General features: G+C 34.8%; 1 protein-coding gene across 1 annotated transcript; it reads right to left on the bottom strand.

Moving 5' to 3' along the window:
* Positions 1-698: 698 nt before the first annotated feature.
* Positions 699-1,406, bottom strand: LOC104226697 (dehydration-responsive element-binding protein 1B-like). Its single transcript, XM_009778727.2, has one exon. It carries the CDS (start codon positions 1,404-1,406, stop codon positions 699-701), a length of 708 nt encoding a protein of 235 aa, XP_009777029.1.
* Between the last annotated feature and the right edge of the window lie 18,156 nt (positions 1,407-19,562).

The raw sequence follows: 19,562 nt of genomic DNA, 5'->3' as shown, positions 1-19,562 counted from the left end.
TCAATAACTTTGCAAATGCTGGCTATTTTTGAATGACCTATTAGAAAACTGACTAGCCTGTGCTATTTTTACAAAAAACGAAGAAGGTGGAAACCAACTGCGTGAACCTATTAGAAAACTGACTAGCCTGTGCTATTTTTACAAAAAAAGAAGAAGGTGGAAACCAACCGCTAGCACGCAGAAAAAGGCAACTCCGCGTGCTACCCGTTGGTTTCCATCTTTTTGGACGCCAAGGTTTGGCATGGACTCCTACTTTGTCTATTAAACATGAAAATTTAGTACAACGAGGAGGAGACATAAAATCAAGACCTTCAGATTTGAAAAAAAATCAAAGAAGAAAAATAATTTATACCACAAATGGGGTTTTATTAATGCACAATTTTGGGCATGATCCTTCTATATATGTCTCCTAGAGCCCTATGGTATGATATATCTAAGTCAACCTTAGCTTCCTCCAAAACACTACATATGAAGAAATGCAAGAAAAACTAAATATCCTTTTAGTATTAAGTAAGTTTTACATTACTGCAGATATATGTTAACTTCTTTCAAAATTTGAAGTCCTAAATTAAATACAAATATCCAAGTTGTTGATACATTTGCAATTTTATCAAATTATATCTGTTGAAGTGCGTGACCTTCTCATCTAAAAGCTTAAGCAGATAGAGAGAGTACATTTTAATTATTCGTCCGGTGAATCAATCTTTCCATAAAGTGAACTCGACGTTTTCCTCAACATCACCCCAATTAAAACCTCTTTTCATAGCTGGTGGAGTCATAAGCATTCCTTCTGCCATACTATCAATCAATATTGGCATGTTAAACATAGCCTCCTCATCCACAAACTCCATTAATTCACAAGAATCATTATAACCCTTTAAAGAATTCTCTTGATCATTGTTTGTGCTTTGAAAACAAGAAGATTCTTCTAACTCCAAATATGATGTAGTGTGTTTCAAGGGAGAGGACACAACTTCTTTATTTGAAACTTGAAGAGCCGCGATTTGAATGTCGCGAGGGGAGGAAGATTGGGCTTTAGGGAGAGACCAAGACGATTCGGGGAAGTTAAGGGAAGCTTTTGTCCCCCGGAGAGCTAGGGCAGCAACATCGTGCGCCCTAGCTGCTATTTCAGGAGTGGAGAAGGTACCTAGCCAGATTCTTGACTTTTTATTCGGCTCACGTATTTCACACACCCATTTGTCCCCGTTCCTTCTCCTTACTCCTCTATAAAAGGGGTGTCGCGTTTCCTTGAATTTCTTCCTTCCCGTCCTCCTCTTGTTATGTAACGACGGTTTAATAACATTCATAGAACATGAAGAAAGATTAAAATTCTTTTCTTTATCAAGAATATCATGATCAGAGGAAGAACATGAAGAATGAGAAGTTTGATCATCTTCAAAATCCATTGGAATAGAGAAAAATGTTTCAAGAAATATGAAATGTAGTAGTAGTATGGTACTAAAGTTAATGAAGAGACAAAAGGTGGTGAAGGATGAATATATTATAGGAAGAAAACTGCAAAAAACACGTGGGAAGATAGAGTGAACTTAAACACGTGGGGTGATTTTTATTTTTTATTTTTAATATACAAGTTGGGTATTTATTTTTTAAAATTATTTCCAATAAAAAAGCACGTGGAAAATGTTTTGTGTGTATGGACTATGGACTATATATTCAGACGGTGACTTACGGCTGAGAGTGGGTGTTTGTTCTGCAACAACTTTTCGTGTTTTTGTTCAGCGTTCTTCTTCGCTGAGGAAAATTGAAACGAGGGAGGGGTGACGCGGGGGGGGGGGGGGTAGCAAGAGCTAGTGGATGTGCTTTTAATTTAAGACGATTTCATGCTGAAAGCCTAAATCCAAAATCTTTAATTAAAGATGAAGGAGTATTTACAATTACATCGTCATTTTTATTGGTCGGTCCCTATAGTGTATCATTCGAATGTTTATGAAAATTATTATAAGTATGTTAGTGTTTTTTGGTATAAGGGAATGTTTTTTTAGGAAAATAACTAATTTTTACTTATTCTCTAGTGTTTGGCTCCACTTCCAACCAAGAGGTTGTGAGTTCGAGTCTCCCAAGAGCAAGGTGGGAAGTTCTTGGAGGGAAGGATGCCGGGGTCTATTTGGAAACAGCCTCTCTACCTCAGGGTAGGGGTAAGGTCTGCGTACACACTACCCTCCCCAGACCCCATTAAGTGGGATTATACTGGGTTGTTGTTGTTGTTGTTGTTGTTGTTGTTGTTGTTGTTGTTGTTGTTGTTGTTGTTGTTGTCGTCGTCTCTAGTGTTTGGCTCGGAAGTGAAAAATAATTTTCCTGATTGGTGATAATGTCTGCAAATTATGTAACATTTTAATAATAAACTTTAATAAGATTGATATAATGGCGAAGCATTTGTTTAAAAAATAATATTAATATGTGTTGAAATAATTGTAAAAGAAAACGACTTTCTCTAATAAGTGGCTGAATTTATTACTCCCATTTTGGTGGAAATTAAAGAATGTTATCTTTAAAAAAGATTTTCTCGTAACAAACACTAGATGACTTTACAAAAACATAAAATAAAATTCCGACCATAGCACAGATTTATTGTCTTAAAAAGTAATACATGCAGTGGTAGTCCACATCAATTGACTTGATTTTTTTAATTTTCTTTGGTTTAGTTCACTAAAATTGATTTGATTAACTTTAACTGAAATTGAGAAAAACATATGAAGACGTCGAAACCAAATCAAAAGTAGCATAATATCATACTTTAATTAGTTTAATTACTTAACGATAATGATTATCATTTTTAAGGAGAAAACTATCTGGTTTGGCAACCAAGAGAAAAAACTACCAATATTAACCCATTTATAAAATATTATTAAATTTAGGCCTAAATATTATTTTTATTACAAAGTGTCTAAAGCCCCTTTCTTGTGGTTGATTCTAACTAGGGGTGTCAATGAATATTCGAAAACCGACCGAACCGTACCGTATCGAACCGATTTTTAGGTTTCTTTTAAAAAAATCGTAGGTTTTTATATAAATTTATAACCGCACTGATAATTAAAGTAGGTTTTTTATTTTATAAAAATAAATCGAAAAAATACCGAACTATACCGAATAAATTTTACATATGAAAAATATATTCATATAGTAAGTTTAAAATTAATAATGCATTAAATTTTCGTTGGGCCATGGAATTACGAAAATTGTTACAAGACAACAAATAATTAGACTCAAAATACTAATTCCTAAAACATATTATGCTACTTCTGCTTAAACTAAGTTATATCAATTATCTTAGCAAGACATAAAACATTCTAGCAATTATCAGTAGCAAACTACAATGTATTGAATATGTTTCTATTCATATGATTTAGATTTATCTTTTTGAATATTTAATCTTCTATAGACTTTATTCTTGAGTCTTAGGCCTTAGCTTGGTTAATATCTTTCGACTCGTGTGATTTATATTTTCTTTGCCTTTGCTTGGTTTCTGTTACGTTGTTGTAGAATAGTTGATGGATCTATACTCTAGCCATCTTTCATTTTTTTTAATTCATCATCCTTTAAACAGTTAAAATGTCTAGAGAGCTTTGTTACATCCTATAAAACAACATATGTTATTGAATTCTACTTCTACTGGTGAATTTTACATAATATTTAAAAAATACCGAAAATTAACCGAACTGTACTGATACCGAAGAGAAACCGACATGATTGAGACGATTTCGAAAAGTCTAATTTTGGTTATACATAATAGAATAACCGAAAAATTAGTATGGTACTAATTTTATAAAATAACCGACCGAACCAAACCATCGACACCCCTAATTCTAACGAAGGAAACAAAATGCAAATATGGAATTAACAAAGGAACCTTCTAAGATCGGGCCAAACTAATTTCTAGCAAATATACCCACAGTTTACAATATATTTGAAAATTAGTCAATTTCGCTCAAATTTCAAGACATGATTATATTTTAAATATATTATAAATTGCGGATATATTTTAGATTCAGGATATTTAGTCCTGAAAGTTTGGGTGAATGAGCTAATCTTTAAATACATTATAAATTGTGAATATTTTTTAAATAGCGAGCGTAAAAGTGGCTATTGCTACACTTCGCCCGAAAAAATACACATAGAACCAAATCTACATTTATTAATAAGTACAATTGAAATCCAATCTTTCATATGTTTTACACAGCAATTTATATAACAAAGATCCCAACTGGAGCCTTCACGGCATGTAGAATTGTTTGTTTCCAGCTAATTTTTTTGGAAAGTTTTAGCTGTAATTTGAGCTAAAATGTTGTGGACAACCATTGAAATTTGTTTAAGCTTTGGGTTCAAAAATTTGAATTTTTGAAATTGGAATTTGTTTTGAGTGAGTGTTGGTGGAATAAATTGGATAAATCTCAAGGAGGTTGAATCTCGATTTTGGAACGATTTCGTAGAGATTTTATGTGGTTTGAATTGAAATTTGAGTCAAAGACGAAGTAAAAGATAAACATGGAAGAAAATGAAATGTTTATCCCTGCGTATTATTTGTGTATCTTATATGTATCCATTGCGTATCTTTGTATATCCATGCATACCTGTGTGGCTGTGTGTGAGATATACTTGTATCGCAGAGAATTTTTAATTCGATTTTAACTGCGAATTTTGATTCCAAACTAGTCCAAATCACCTCCAATATATCCGCTTAATGATGATTTTTCACTATTGGTGACGCAAACCGTAGTTGCTATATATCCGTTTCCGCTAAGGAGAAAATCGTAAATCTCCTAAATAGTATTTATTATTAAATACTTCAACTAAAAATTTACATCAGATAAATGAAAATGTAACACTATTAGACAAATACAGACATTTAATTTTCATAAAATTTTGTACTCTAATTTTCTTTATTCTTCAAAACACATTAATTATCTTCGAATTTTCAACTTTGATTTCGTGTCATACCGTGGAATCATTATCAAGATATTTTCCATACGGTTTAACAAACAATACTATGAAACTAATCAGGTCGTGATTAATGCGATAAATGATTTAATTTAAAGTATATAAATCATCTTTCATACTGTTAATTAATACATGTTTTCACATTATGAAAGTTTTAATTGGTCAAAATGGACAAGCTTCAAGTAGTTAATAAGAAGAGCTCTCACCTAAAGCAATTGTCAATGACTTTTCTAAAATATGTTTATGGCAATAATTTATTTCCAATTTCTTTTAGAGTTTGACAACATAATTATGGTTGTTGCATGTTTAGAGAACCAAAAACACCCTTGTTTTAATACTGCAAAAAAAATATTATCAGTCCTAAACCAACCCTAAATATTCAGTCTATTTTATGTGACGCTTTTCCTTTTTAGTCCGTTAAAAAAAACACTTTTTATATTTTAAGAATAATTTATTTTTATATTTTTATTTTAATTTTAATGAGATGATTTATAGTTACATAAATTTTTACGGCTTAATTATTTTAAATTAAAAATTTCAAAATTTTTGTTTCTTTTCGAATTTAGTTCCCGGTCAGATGTCGTCACATAAATTGAGATGGGAGGAGTAAAATAGAATTTTACTGTGTTTTGGTTGTTGATATTTTTTTTCCAATAACGTAACAAACCACATTCGTTAATTAACTCAAATTTTTAGTTCTTACTTTCTATTAAAATTCTTTGTTATCGCAAAGAATGATAAATTCTCTTAATTATGAAATCTTTTCTCTTTTCATAATGAATTAAAAAAAATACTATCTTCTTAATTATTTCTAGAAGGGAATAATTTATTTCTCAAAACTTCTCATGCATAGGGTTTAACATTTTCTTTGATTAGGATAAAGTGTACTTGCTAATAATCCTTAGTTTTCTTTTTCTCTCTCTAATTTGGCCAAGATAAAATGGTTATATATATATATATATATATATATATATATATATATATATATATATATACACACACACATATACTGTTAATCCTATGTACTAACAAAATTTATCTAAAAAGACAAATTTAATTAGCATTTCACACACATTCGAAGCACTTTAAATTTAAATAATGAATTTTTCCATCGTATAATCAGATTATTAGTCTGCGTACACACTACCCTCCCCAGACCCCACAAAGTGGGATTATACTGGGTTGTTGTTGTTGTTGTTGTTGTTGTTGTAATCAGATTATTAGTTAATGCATTAGCTGATTTTGGTCTAACAGGTACCTCGTAGTAGTTGAGGTGCGCGTAAAGTGACTCAGACACCCCTCGTTTTAAAACTAGATATTTTTCTTGGCACGTTGAATTCCATGAAACCCTAAGAAAGGATCAACTACCTCTCGTTTTACTTTACCGGAAAAGTATTTCTTGCTTAATCAAATTAATATAAAAAAATATTAAAAATGTGAAAAAAATTCAAGACTGAGAATATATAGGTGGTCTTAATCTAGTGCACACGTGTTTTTGCCTTTATTAAGCAATATATAGACAAGAGACAACAATATGATTTAGTTTTTATATTACATCAATAAACCTATACATGCCACGATATAACTTCATGCTTGTCGTGTGGTTTCTTTTTTTTTTCTCTTGAAAATGATATATTAAATGAGAACACAAGACTTTAATCCAGGACAATCTTCCAAAAAGGGAAAAAAAGTGTATAGAAGAGAAGAAATAAAAGCACTGTTTGTTACATGTGAAACGATATAAATAGAATATTTAATTTGTCACATGTGAAATGGTATATATGAGCATATCCCTAATATAAATAATATAGTATTAAAACATTTTTTCAGCAGAGGCGGAGCAAGAATTCGAGGTTCAGGTTCTGACTTTGCCATCAAACTCATAGCTCGTTTTAGTAATTGGATTCTCAATTAATTATTTGTAATATTTAATAATTTTTTAATAAAAATACATGCTTTAAAAAAAAAGTTATTGGTTTCGTATAAACCTGTATCTAATGCTCTAGCTTCGCTCGGAATTAAAACATCCTTTCTCTCATATATTAATTTATAATATATACTTAGAAGGACAAAAAGTAAGGATTATTTATTGTTGTCTCAATTTATTCAGCAGGGACTTAAAAGGAAATCTTACATGCAATATCGGTTAGAATAGTACTTATAATATTTTGGCTTGCTTTGGGAACTTATTTCGCTCGTGGTAGCACTATTACTTGTAATGACTTTGTGTAATTTTGTAATATAGTGCTAAGTTAACCCTAAAAAAAACTAAAGATCTCGTCTAAAAATTTAAGTTATTAAAGAGAGCACACTTTAATATACTAAAAAAATATGTATTCAACATGGCCCGTCATGTCCAACATTGTACATATATGAATACATATGTGGAAATTATCTTTGATAACAGATGACGATAAGAATCGAACTCGAGTTATATCTCTACCTTCTATAATACCCTTGTCACACCTCCTTTTTACGCACCCGCGAGGGCGCAAGGGAGTTTTTTCCAATTAAAGGATAATCGAAACGGGATTGGTTTAATTATTTCAGAGTCGCCACTTGGGAGATTTAGGGTGTCCCAAGTCACCACTTTTAATCCCGAATCGAGGAAAAGAATGATTCTATATTACAGTCTGCGTACCAGAAATCCGGATAAGGAATTTTGTTAACCCGGGAGAAGGTGTTAGGCATTCCCGAGTTCCGTGGTTCTAGCACGGTCGCTCAACTGTTATATTTGGTTTGATTATCTGATTTTATACATGTTAAAACCTATGTGCAAGTTTTAAACTCTTGAACGCTTTTATTATTATTTTTACGAGAATTGCAACGTCGTGAAAATATATCTCAAACCACGTTACATCAATGCACCCGTGGTTATTGACATATCTCGACTCGGTTGAGATTTGGATTTGGGTCACATAAACGTGCACCCGAATTAAGAAAAATACATTATTAAGACGCACCTAAAGCAACTAACGTATTGTTATTTTGGAGAAGGCCGCAAAATTTGCTAAACGGCATGTCCCGAATTCTAAGTATTTTTAATATATATACATTTAGAGGGCCCCGCAGCTTCTACATTTTTGTTTGTCGAGGCTCGTCTCATTCATTATTTTTAAAAGAATTTGCAACGTCGTGGACATGCATCTCGAACCACGCTACAATCAATGTACCCGCGATTTAGAGACACATTTCAACTCTGCTGAGATTTGGATTTTGGGTCACATAAATGTGCACCCGAGTTAGGGAGAATAAATTATTAAAGGCGCGCCTAAAGCAGCTAGCGCATTATTATTTTGGGTGGGGCCGTGAAATTTGCTAAACGGCCCGTCCCAGAATCTAAGTATTTAACACATATATTTTGTGAGGGCTCCGCAATCTGTACATTTTTATTTGGCGAAGCTAGTCTCGTTTTTTATTTATTTATTTATTTATTATTATTTTTTTTCATTTTTTAAAAGGATGCCATTTTTACGCCTTTAACAATACTAAACCTTACGACTTCTTTACAACTAAAATCTCATAACTCGTCAAAAAATTAATAAAATGAGTTTAGTGAATGAGTGTTTCGGAAGTAGTAACAACATGCACTAATAATAAATTTTTTTTTCCGAATGAAATAAGCGAAGGAAAGGACGAACAAATTAACGTCAAACTTGTGTCCTAAAACAACTAGTCCAACTTAATTGAATGACATCAAATAAACAAGAATCAAATAACGCAAAATGAGCAAAAATGCATACGATGAAAGCATAAGCAGAAGATTATCATATCAATTTATATATTGCATCTTCGAACATTGAACGTAAAATTTCTTTATCCAATACATCGAGATTTACTAACCTTTGAACCTCGACAACCTCAGAACGACAAACACGACCCCGACGGAACCCAAGCCGGACCTCACTGCACGAGGAACAACGACGAAACCTCGGGACAACCTCGACGTACTGGACCTCGACGAACAACGACGACCTCAATGGAGACGGAAAGCTCGGCAAAAACAGTCAACGCACGAGATGTTGGCTGCTGGATTTTCTCAACGCAGCATGTTGGCTCGAGAGAATGCAACAGAAGGGGTCGTTTGGATGTGAGGGAGGAGGAGGCTATGGAGGGTCGTCCATGGCTGGACGTTGCAGGCGGTCGTTTGGACGTGGGGCTGAGGAGGCGAGATGGTTCAGGCGTTGGGAGGGGGTCACTGGTTGGTTTTGGGTCGTTTATGGTGGTTCCGGCAGCTGGGGCGACGAATGGAGCTGGTGGTTATGGTGGTGAGGCAGACGAGGGTTATGGGGTTGGTCACGGTGGTTGATGAAGAAGAACGTGAAGCTATCGCTGCTGCTCGACGGGGAAGTTTGGTAATGTGGACGTTACGGGTAGTGTCATTTGGGTGGTGACGACGTTGGGGTTGTTGATGGGTTTGGACGTGGGGGAAGTAGGGTTCCGTTTTTTCTTTTAGTAGGATTTTCTTTCTTTCTTCTTTATGAAGAAGAAAGATGAACAGTAGTTCCCCCCAGCAAAATTTTTTTCAAAAACCCCGTCTTTTTTTTTCTTTCAAAAATCCCCCCGTGTATTTAGTATGGTTTTGCCCAGGGAAATGAGCCCCACGCGTGGTGGGGTTCGAGACTTGTGTCCCCCACGCGTGGTGGGGTTCCCCATGTGTCGTGGACTCGGTTTATTATGGGCTAGGTCCAAAAATTAGGCCTAAAATCGGGTAGTTTGAACCCGAATATTATTCTTTTGCCCGGACCCGAGAAATAGGCACACGACGTTGCTCAACTAGCAAAATAACTAACAAAAATAAGACTAATATTTAAACAAAACTATATCTTTTTAAGTATATTTTTCAAGATTTAAAATAGCTACAAAATGTTAATAAAACTATTTTTTTTGTAATTTTCGTTTTTTATATAAAGATAAAATATAAAGTAATATTTTTGCATTTTTTCCAAATTAAAATGACTACAAAACATTAATAGAATTATATTTTTTTGTAATTTTCGAAATTATATAAAGTACAAAAATAAAGTGCAATTTTTGTATTTTTCAAGTTTATAAAAAGACAAAGGAAAAAAAATGACTCTTTAACAAAAGAAACTATAAATAAAAACCTATCAAATGCAGATACCGACTCTAATGGCCATGACATGCGTATGTGGCCTATCCTCTACCGTCAATCATCTTTCAAGATCTTCAATTGGCGATTCCCCATCTGATTCTCAATCTTATTCGACTTGTAGTGCCCGAAGGGTTTTCACTATCAAGTCTCTCTCATTTCTGGTTTTTCTCTCAGCTTTCATCGCCTTATGGTGCCTGTGAAGGTTTTCACCGATAAGACTCTCTCATTTGTATCACTTTCCAGCTGGGGGTTTGGAGTGTCGCCGGTATGACTCTTTCCGCTGGGGATCAGAGTCCTTTCTGCTGTGGAACAGAATGTTATGCTCACCGGTGAGACTCTCATTTGTCTGACTTGGCATCTTTTGAAGACTGATCAGAAGGTCTTTCTTTGGACCGTAATGTGGGTTTTGGATAGGCTAGAAAGAAAAGGTATAAAAGGCTAAAAAATGCATTAATTTTGGGTTATTAGTTACAACCTTCGGAATTAGATTTATTTACAACAAACACAACTTTTGCCCCAGTTTCTTGCTTGGGGATATTTTAATTGATTTTTCTTTTCATTTTTCAAAACTATGACCGAGCCGTGAAGCGCCTACGTATCCTCTTTGAGGAATCAGGTCAAACGTAGTTCCCAATTCCTCTTTTTCATTTGATTTTCTTTTGTTTTCGTTATCATTTTTTTTTCATCTCTCCTTTCTCTTTCGACATTTTTTTTTCTTTTCTTTCTCTCTCTTTTTTCTTTTACTCTTCTTTTTTTCGTTTTGTTGTTTTTTTTTCTTTTTATCTTCCATGTTTTGTGTTTCTAATCTGTTGTTACCGATTCCGAATGAGGGGTATGAAAGGAAAATAAATAAGGCTCAAAAGGGGTTAACGAAGGATAAAGTGTTTAGGTAGCAGAACAAAATGCCTTCGTCATTCCAGTCTTCAAAACATGCCAAGTGCAAACAACACAATTGAAGATTCGTAGCCTCTTCTGATGGTGCTGGACTTGACGATTATATTCATCACATGCTTGTTCATATGTCACTTCTAAAGCACCGTTGGACGACACTCTAACTCTCATTATCATGAAAGGTGAATCTTGGTTTTAACGGTTTTCTTTGTGTTTAACTTGCCCTAGCTCCACATGACTCGAGCTTTGAATAATCTCAAACTGTTCTTATTTTCTTTAAATGTTCTCATCACCTCTCCAGAGTTTTATGATTAACTTTAAAGACTAGGCCCAAACCGTGTGCGCATGTCATGTCACTAGAATCGGCGCTGAACAAAATGATAAAAGGACTAAACAAAAAGATGAATGGAAATAATAAAAGACTGAATTTTTTTGCATTAGACTGAACAAATGGTTTTAAAAACAAAGCAAACCGGAATAAAATCCTAAACAACTTGGACAAAACTTAAACAAACCGCTATGACAAAACGGAAAGATAAGCGGAAAGATATTGACACAAAACAAATCCGAATTACAATCCTAATAATCCGAACAACAGAAATGACAACAGAATAAGCCACCACAAGCTTCTCTCTTGTTAACCAAGGAACAGAGCGTCCTTCCACTTTATCAAGACTGGCATCTTAGCCACTGAGCTTTGCATCGATACTGTCAAGACCATTACCAGCTTCAATATCATCAATCTCCGTCAACAAGTTTCCAACAGGATTCGAATGCTTCTGTCATCAGGCCTGATCCCCGCAGAGTGTGCATCATGAGGTGCAAGTAAAGGATTCTGGGTGTCATTGTCCGGCTTACCACAAACCAACCACCTTAACTTTGTGATTCAAAACGAAACAGGTTAAAATGGACTCAGTCTGTCCCCATTATTAACAACATTTTTTCTTTTCTTTTCTTTTTTCATTTTTCTTTTTTTCGATTTTTTTCAATTTTTTTTTTCTTTCTTTTTTCTTTTTCATTTTTTTCATTTTTTTTCATCATTTTTTTTTCATTCTCTTTTTTCTGTCTTTTTTTCATTTTTTGTTGTTGTGGTCGAATCTTATGGAGATTTCCTACGTATCATGACCCCGCATGAATCAGACCTTGCGTAGTTCGGACCGCTGAAAGATAAACAATACTAAACATTTTTCATATTAGAACAAACTGGGTTTCAAAGGTTTGAATATGACCTACAAACTCAAAAATCAAACAAACCACATATTTTAATCAAAAGCTTTACAAACTCAAAAACAAAAGGCTAGCTCCCTTTCTCTGTTCGACAAATGCAACCAAACGGTTATTTTTGCAAATGTGGCCCCTTCCAAATTTCACATGAATTTTGAGGCCGGGGAGGATTATTTATGACACTTTACAAACTTGTCCGTTCTTTTACGAAAATAGCCTTTCGACAACTGAAAGATACTCTAAGGCTATTTCGGCAAGAACGGTTTAAGACGCGGCCGAAGCTGGCTCGGCTTATTTTATTTTTTCATTTTTTTTACTAAACATCCAAACGGCATTCACCTGACCGTTTACTCTTTGTTTTTTTTTCAAATTACGATAAAAACCTTGTGTTGCAAACACGGCCTTTCGACGTCTCGGGGACGAAGCTTTTTAAGGCTGTGTGGGTCAACTGGACCAAACTCCTAGACATGACCCAAAAGGTGGTTGTTTACACAAATTCAGCCTTCCGGCGTCCCTTTCGGGAACATTCGGCTATTTATGACAAACATCATCTCCTGACTTAGTTATGACTCTTTTATTGTTTTTTTCAAAAATAGGAAACTCAATATTGCAAACACGGCCTGTCAACGTCTCGGGGACGAAGATTTTTAAGGCTGTGTGGGTCAACTGGACCAAATCTTAAAATGACCCAAAGGTGGCTGTTTATGCAAAGTCAGCCTTCCGGCGTCCCTTTCGGGAACATTCGGCTATGTCTTGATAAAACAGCGTCACCCGACTTCTTTATGACAAAAACTAAAATTTGACATGTATTTTTTTTATTATTATTATTTTTTTTTTTTGGCTTTTTTAGCAAAAGGTGGGGTTGGACCCGATGAGGGTTGCCTACGTATCTCACATCCGGTGAGAATCAAACCCGCATAGTTCGGGCAAATAAACTATTTTTGAGAAGACCCTTTTCCATTTTCTATTCTTTTTTTTATATATAACAAACTAACAAACTATTATTTTTCATTCATAACAAACAAACTAACTAACGTAAAACCTAAAACATTCCTTCTTTTTCATTTGTTTTTCTTATTCTAAAGAAAATGTTTTTTTTTTTGGAATTTTTTCCTTTAATAAAAGAAATGCTTGAATTTTTAAAGAAGAATCAAAATATTTTTGATTTTTTTTTTGGATTATATACATATTTATTTTGGAACAAATAATAAAATCACGTTCAACGCCTGACTCTTTTTATTTTATTTTTGGCATTTTCATAGACAAATAAAATAAAATAAAACATTTTAAAAACCAGACTCTTTTTCATTTTCATTTTCATGGCAAAACAAACTATTTTCTTTTCTATATTTTTTGACAGAACAATGATGATTTTTTTTCTATTTTTCCTTTGCTTTTAATATAACAAACTAATAAGACATTTTTTTTTCATTTTCAAAATTTCGGCAGAGTTTCGATACTACTCGGACATTCGTTTTTTTTTTCTTATAAAAATGAGTAGTTATATCTCTACACTGTTATTTTCTCATTTTTTTCACGTTTTTTTAATCCGTGGAAAATGATGGAAACATACAAAATCTTTTGAATTTTCATGCTTTGTTTTTATATGTATTTTTTATTTTTTATATTTATTATTATTTTCAAAAATGTGGCATGGGAAACATAAGGATTTCCAAGGCATCTTGGATTCCGCAAATGCTCCCCATGCGCTTTTCCCAACATATGAAGCGTGGGGGACATATGGGAATTCCAAGACTTCTTGGATTCCACAAATGTTCCCCATGTGCTTTCCCAAAAAGCAAGCGTGGGGGACATAGGGAATTCCAAGGCTTCTTGGATTCCACAAATGTTCCCCATGCTTTGATTAAAATAACATCATGCTGGAAATGACCAAATGACCCATACGCCCTTGACTAAATACAACATGTAGCACATAGGATGCCGAAAGATTGTCTATTATTTTCAGGTTGCTTGTCCTAGACGGACCCAACCCCTATGTTGAGTCCCCTAAGTCAAATGCACATGATGCAAATAAACGTTCCTACTAGGGATCCGGCATGTGGCTTTGTTATACTAGGTTCAAAAACCTGGGTCGGTGTTCTAGACAGTGTACCCGAGCGGACAACTCGAGCTGAGGAAGGAGCTCCTTTCCGGGAACCAAAAGGCCAGCCGGCTTAGAAACTTTCCGAGCCTCTTTTATTTAGGGTATGACACTAACAGAATAGGGAGTCTCAACCAGTAAGCACATCCCCCGAGGTAAGAAGAGAAGGGTTTCGGCACAGTTTATATACAATTCAGATAATATCAAAGCGGTAAAAGACAACATTTAGTATGTTATGTCAAAACATGCAATATATATCGGATAATAAAGCCAAATATAACAATTATTCTAAGCTTGAATCCTTGAGCCCTGAACCAGTGGTTCTGGGTTTAATTTCCAGCAGCGGTTTTGTCATACTGGGTTTATAACCTGGGTATACGTTCTAGACTGTGTACCCGAGCGAACAACTCGAGCCGAGGAGGGGGCTACGTACCGGGGACCCGCAAGATCGTCCGGCTTTGTAACTTGTCCGACCTCTTTCTTATTTCAGGTATTGACACTAACAGAATAGGGAGTCTCGTCCAGCGAGCTTCTCCCCGGAGGTAAGAAGTGAATGGTTTCGGCACAGTTTATATGTACAGTTCAAGTAATATCAAAGCGGTAAAAGCAGTATTTAGCACATTAGACTCAACATGTAAAAATTAGATAAAACCGAATATAACAATTTGTCTAAGCTCGAATTCTTAACCCTGAACCAGTGGTTCTGGGTCGAAATTCCCCAGCGGAGTCGCCAGAGCTGTCACACCTCCTTTTTACGCACCCGCGAGGGCGCAAAGGAGTTTTTTCCAATTAAAGGACAATCGAAACGGGATTGGTTTAATTATTTCAGAGTCGCCACTTGGGAGATTTAGGGTGTCCCAAGTCACCAATTTTAATCCCGAATCGAGGAAAAGAATGACTCTATATTACAGTCTGCGTACCAGAAATCCGGATAAGGAATTCTGTTAACCCGGGAGAAGGTGTTAGGCATTCCCGAGTTCCGTGGTTCTAGCACGGTCGCTCAACTGTTATATTTGGCTTGATTATCTGATTTTATACATGTTAAAACCTATGTGCAAGTTTTAAACTCTTGAACCGCTTTTATTATTATTTTTTACGAGAATTGCAACGTCGTGAAAATATATCTCAAACCACGTTACATCAATGCACCCGTGGTTATTGACATATCTCGACTCGGTTGAGATTTGGATTTGGGTCACATAAACGTGCACCCGAATTAAGAAAAATACGTTATTAAGACGCACCTAAAGCAACTAACGTATTGTTATTTTGGAGAAGGCCGCAAAATTTGCTAAACGGCATGTCCCGAATTCTAAGTATTTTTGATATATATACATTTAGAGGGCCCCGCAGCTTCTACATTTTTGTTTGTCGAGGCTCGTCTCATTCATTATTTTTAAAAGAATTTGCAACGTCGTGGACATGCATCTCGAACCACGCTACAATCAATGTACCCGCGATTTAGAGACACATTTCAACTCTGCTGAGATTTGGATTTTGGGTCACATAAATGTGCACCCGAGTTAGGGAGAATAAATTATTAAAGGCGCGCCTAAAGCAGCTAGCGCATTATTATTTTGGGTGGGGCCGTGAAATTTGCTAAACGGCCCGTCCCGGAATCTAAGTATTTAACACATATATTTTGTGAGGGCTCCGCAATCTGTACATTTTTTATTTGGCGAAGCTAGTCTCGTTTTTTATTTATTTATTTATTTATTATTATTTTTTTTCATTTTTTAAAAGGATGCCATTTTTACGCCTTTAACAATACTAAACCTTACGACTTCTTTACAACTAAAATCTCATAACTCGTCAAAAAATTAATAAAATGAGTTTAGTGAATGAGTGTTTCGGAAGTAGTAACAACATGCACTAATAATAAATTTTTTTTTCCGAATGAAATAAGCGAAGGAAAGGACGAACAAATTAACGTCAAACTTGTGTCCTAAAACAACTAGTCCAACTTAATTGAATGACATCAAATAAACAAGAATCAAATAACGCAAAATGAGCAAAAATGCATACGATGAAAGCATAAGCAGAAGATTATCATATCAATTTATATATTGCATCTTCGAACATTGAACGTAAAATTTCTTTATCCAATACATCGAGATTTACTAACCTTTGAACCTCGACAACCTCAGAACGACAAACACGACCCCGACGGAACCCAAGCCGGACCTCACTGCACGAGGAACAACGACGAAACCTCGGGACAACCTCGACGTACTGGACCTCGACGAACAACGACGACCTCAATGGAGACGGAAAGCTCGGCAAAAACAGTCAACGCACGAGATGTTGGCTGCTGGATTTTCTCAACGCAGCATGTTGGCTCGAGAGAATGCAACAGAAGGGGTCGTTTGGATGTGAGGGAGGAGGAGGCTATGGAGGGTCGTCCATGGCTGGACGTTGCAGGCGGTCGTTTGGACGTGGGGCTGAGGAGGCGAGATGGTTCAGGCGTTGGGAGGGGGTCACTGGTTGGTTTGGGTCGTTTATGGTGGTTCCGGCAGCTGGGGCGACGAATGGAGCTGGTGGTTATGGTGGTGAGGCAGACGAGGGTTATGGGGTTGGTCACGGTGGTTGATGAAGAAGAACGTGAAGCTATCGCTGCTGCTCGTCGGGGAAGTTTGGTAATGTGGACGTTACGGGTAGTGTCATTTGGGTGGTGACGACGTCGGGGTTGTTGATGGGTTTGGACGTGGGGGAAGTAGGGTTCCGTTTTTTCTTTTAGTAGGATTTTCTTTCTTTCTTCTTTATGAAGAAGAAAGATGAACAGTAGTTCCCCCCAGCAAAATTTTTTTCAAAAACCCCGTCTTTTTTTTTCTTTCAAAAATCCCCCCGTGTATTTAGTATGGTTTTGCCCAGGGAAATGAGCCCCACGCGTGGTGGGGTTCGAGACTTGTGTCCCCCACGCGTGGTGGGGTTCCCCATGTGTCGTGGACTCGGTTTATTATGGGCTAGGTCCAAAAATTAGGCCTAAAATCGGGTAGTTTGAACCCGAATATTATTCTTTTGCCCGGACCCGAGAAATAGGCACACGACGTTGCTCAACTAGCAAAATAACTAACAAAAATAAGACTAATATTTAAACAAAACTATATCTTTTTAAGTATATTTTTCAAGATTTAAAATAGCTACAAAATGTTAATAAAACTATTTTTTTTGTAATTTTCGTTTTTTATATAAAGATAAAATATAAAGTAATATTTTTGCATTTTTTCCAAATTAAAATGACTACAAAACATTAATAGAATTATATTTTTTTGTAATTTTCGAAATTATATAAAGTACAAAAATAAAGTGCAATTTTTGTATTTTTCAAGTTTATAAGAGATACATAAACTAAAATTTATATATATATTTTTTGTAATTTTCTTTTTGCAACAAAATAAAGTAAAAATAGTTAAAATAGCTATACTAGACCCAATTTCACATATTCACGCTAAAAATGTGAAAATTCTCGGGGAGGGTCAAAAATCCGGTGTCTACAACCCTAATGAAGTATTACCATTTCATCACAAAGTTTAACCTATTAGAAAGGACACATATACTTTTATTTATTTGCTTAAGTATTCAAACAACATTGACATATTCATGAATCAAACCGTATGTTGTGTCTCTAGGACGACCTTGCTATACTCTTGGGAAAATTGTGGATCAAACTATATTTTCTTGTATTATATTTAATGCTATATATATAATCTCCTACGTATTTAATGATCCACAATGTTATGTTCTTATATTCTCCAATAATTATCTTGCTGCACGGACCAAATTAAGAGCATGTTTCGATTAACTTAAAAAAGGTGAATTTTCAGCAGAAATAGCTTATTTCCGCAATAGTAGATTATTTCTGCCTGTTTGGATTGACAATGTTGTTACTTCTTTAATTTCAGCAATAGTAGATTGATAGAAAAACATCATTCTTGATTATCTTGGACAATTAATTGATTTTAGTTTGTTTAGTTAATGATCAATGTAAGTCTCTGTGGGTTCGACATCCGACTTTTGAATTACTTTATCACTTGACGACCATGTATACTTGCGCGTGTGTTTGGTCGCTAACACTTAGCTCATCTAATATTGAGAAAAATGCAAGAGAGTCTTTGTGTTCACTGCTTAAGAAATGTCACAGTGTGGAAATGGTCCAAGAAATTTTTTTGTAAGTCTAATTCAATTAATTTAAGGTGGTCCTATTGACCACAATGAATTTAAGGTGAGAGAAAGCAAACTTGATGCCCATTTTTAGTTTGAACCCATAAATTAGATCTTATTTCTAATTTCTCAATGGGCCAAAAGTTGGAATAGAAAGGAAAATTCCAACTTTAAAAGATGTGAAAAGCATCAAAATCAAATTACAAAAAGCACTTTCAAACTTAAAAATTTTGAGAAATTCAAGACTATCCTTTCACTCGTTAGGTATGGTGGGGTTGTCAGAGGCGGATCCAGGATTTGAGGTTTATGGATTCCTACGGTAATTTTAAATCAATATGCAATAATAATTGGGTTCACAGTAAGATATTTATAAATATTTAGTGAATTTTTTAATATAAATATAGAGTTTACGCAAGAGTTACTGGGTTCCCGGGAACCCGTATTTCATGCTCTACATCCGCCCCTGGGGGTTGTCCTGAGTTTTTCTTTTACTTATTATGTTAAGTCTTAGAGACTTCATACACAAGAAAAAAACTTCAAAAGTTTAGATTTAAATTAGATAAGGCTCTGATACAATGGAGAAATTTGTAAACCGTTGAAAAGTATTATATATGAAATAAGAATTCGTTGTTATATGAAAAATATATATGATTATTTTCTAACTCTTGTATTCATTGTTTTTGAGCCGTGGTACTTTAGCTGCATTTATGCATATATATTTACACCTTTTGTGTATCCCTATCAAAATATAATTTTAAGACATAACCTTAGAAGATGACATCTCAGTCAAAAAAAGTTTATAACTTTGATGCATTGATCTTCCTTAGGGGTGTTCATGGTTCGGTTTGGATCAGTTTTTCTCTAAAAGGAAACCAAACCAAGTAAGTCGGTTTTTCAAATATTAGAACCAAACCAATTAAGTCGGTTTTTTCTAGATTCGATTTATGTTGATTTTTCAATTTTTTCGGTTATTTGTCGGTTTTTTCTTCAAGATAAGACATGCACTACCAAACACACATTTTGACGATCATATTTTCAACGTAACACTATCAAATCAATTATCTTTTGAGAAATCTATTATTTACCAAGATACATTGATGATAATTGAATCAA

The sequence above is a fragment of the Nicotiana sylvestris genome, chromosome 9 (assembly GCF_000393655.2).
Source record: "Nicotiana sylvestris chromosome 9, ASM39365v2, whole genome shotgun sequence".
Classification (NCBI taxonomy): domain Eukaryota; kingdom Viridiplantae; phylum Streptophyta; class Magnoliopsida; order Solanales; family Solanaceae; genus Nicotiana; species Nicotiana sylvestris.
Note: the sequence above shows the minus strand (reverse complement) of the source record. Positions and strands in the feature narration are given on the sequence as shown.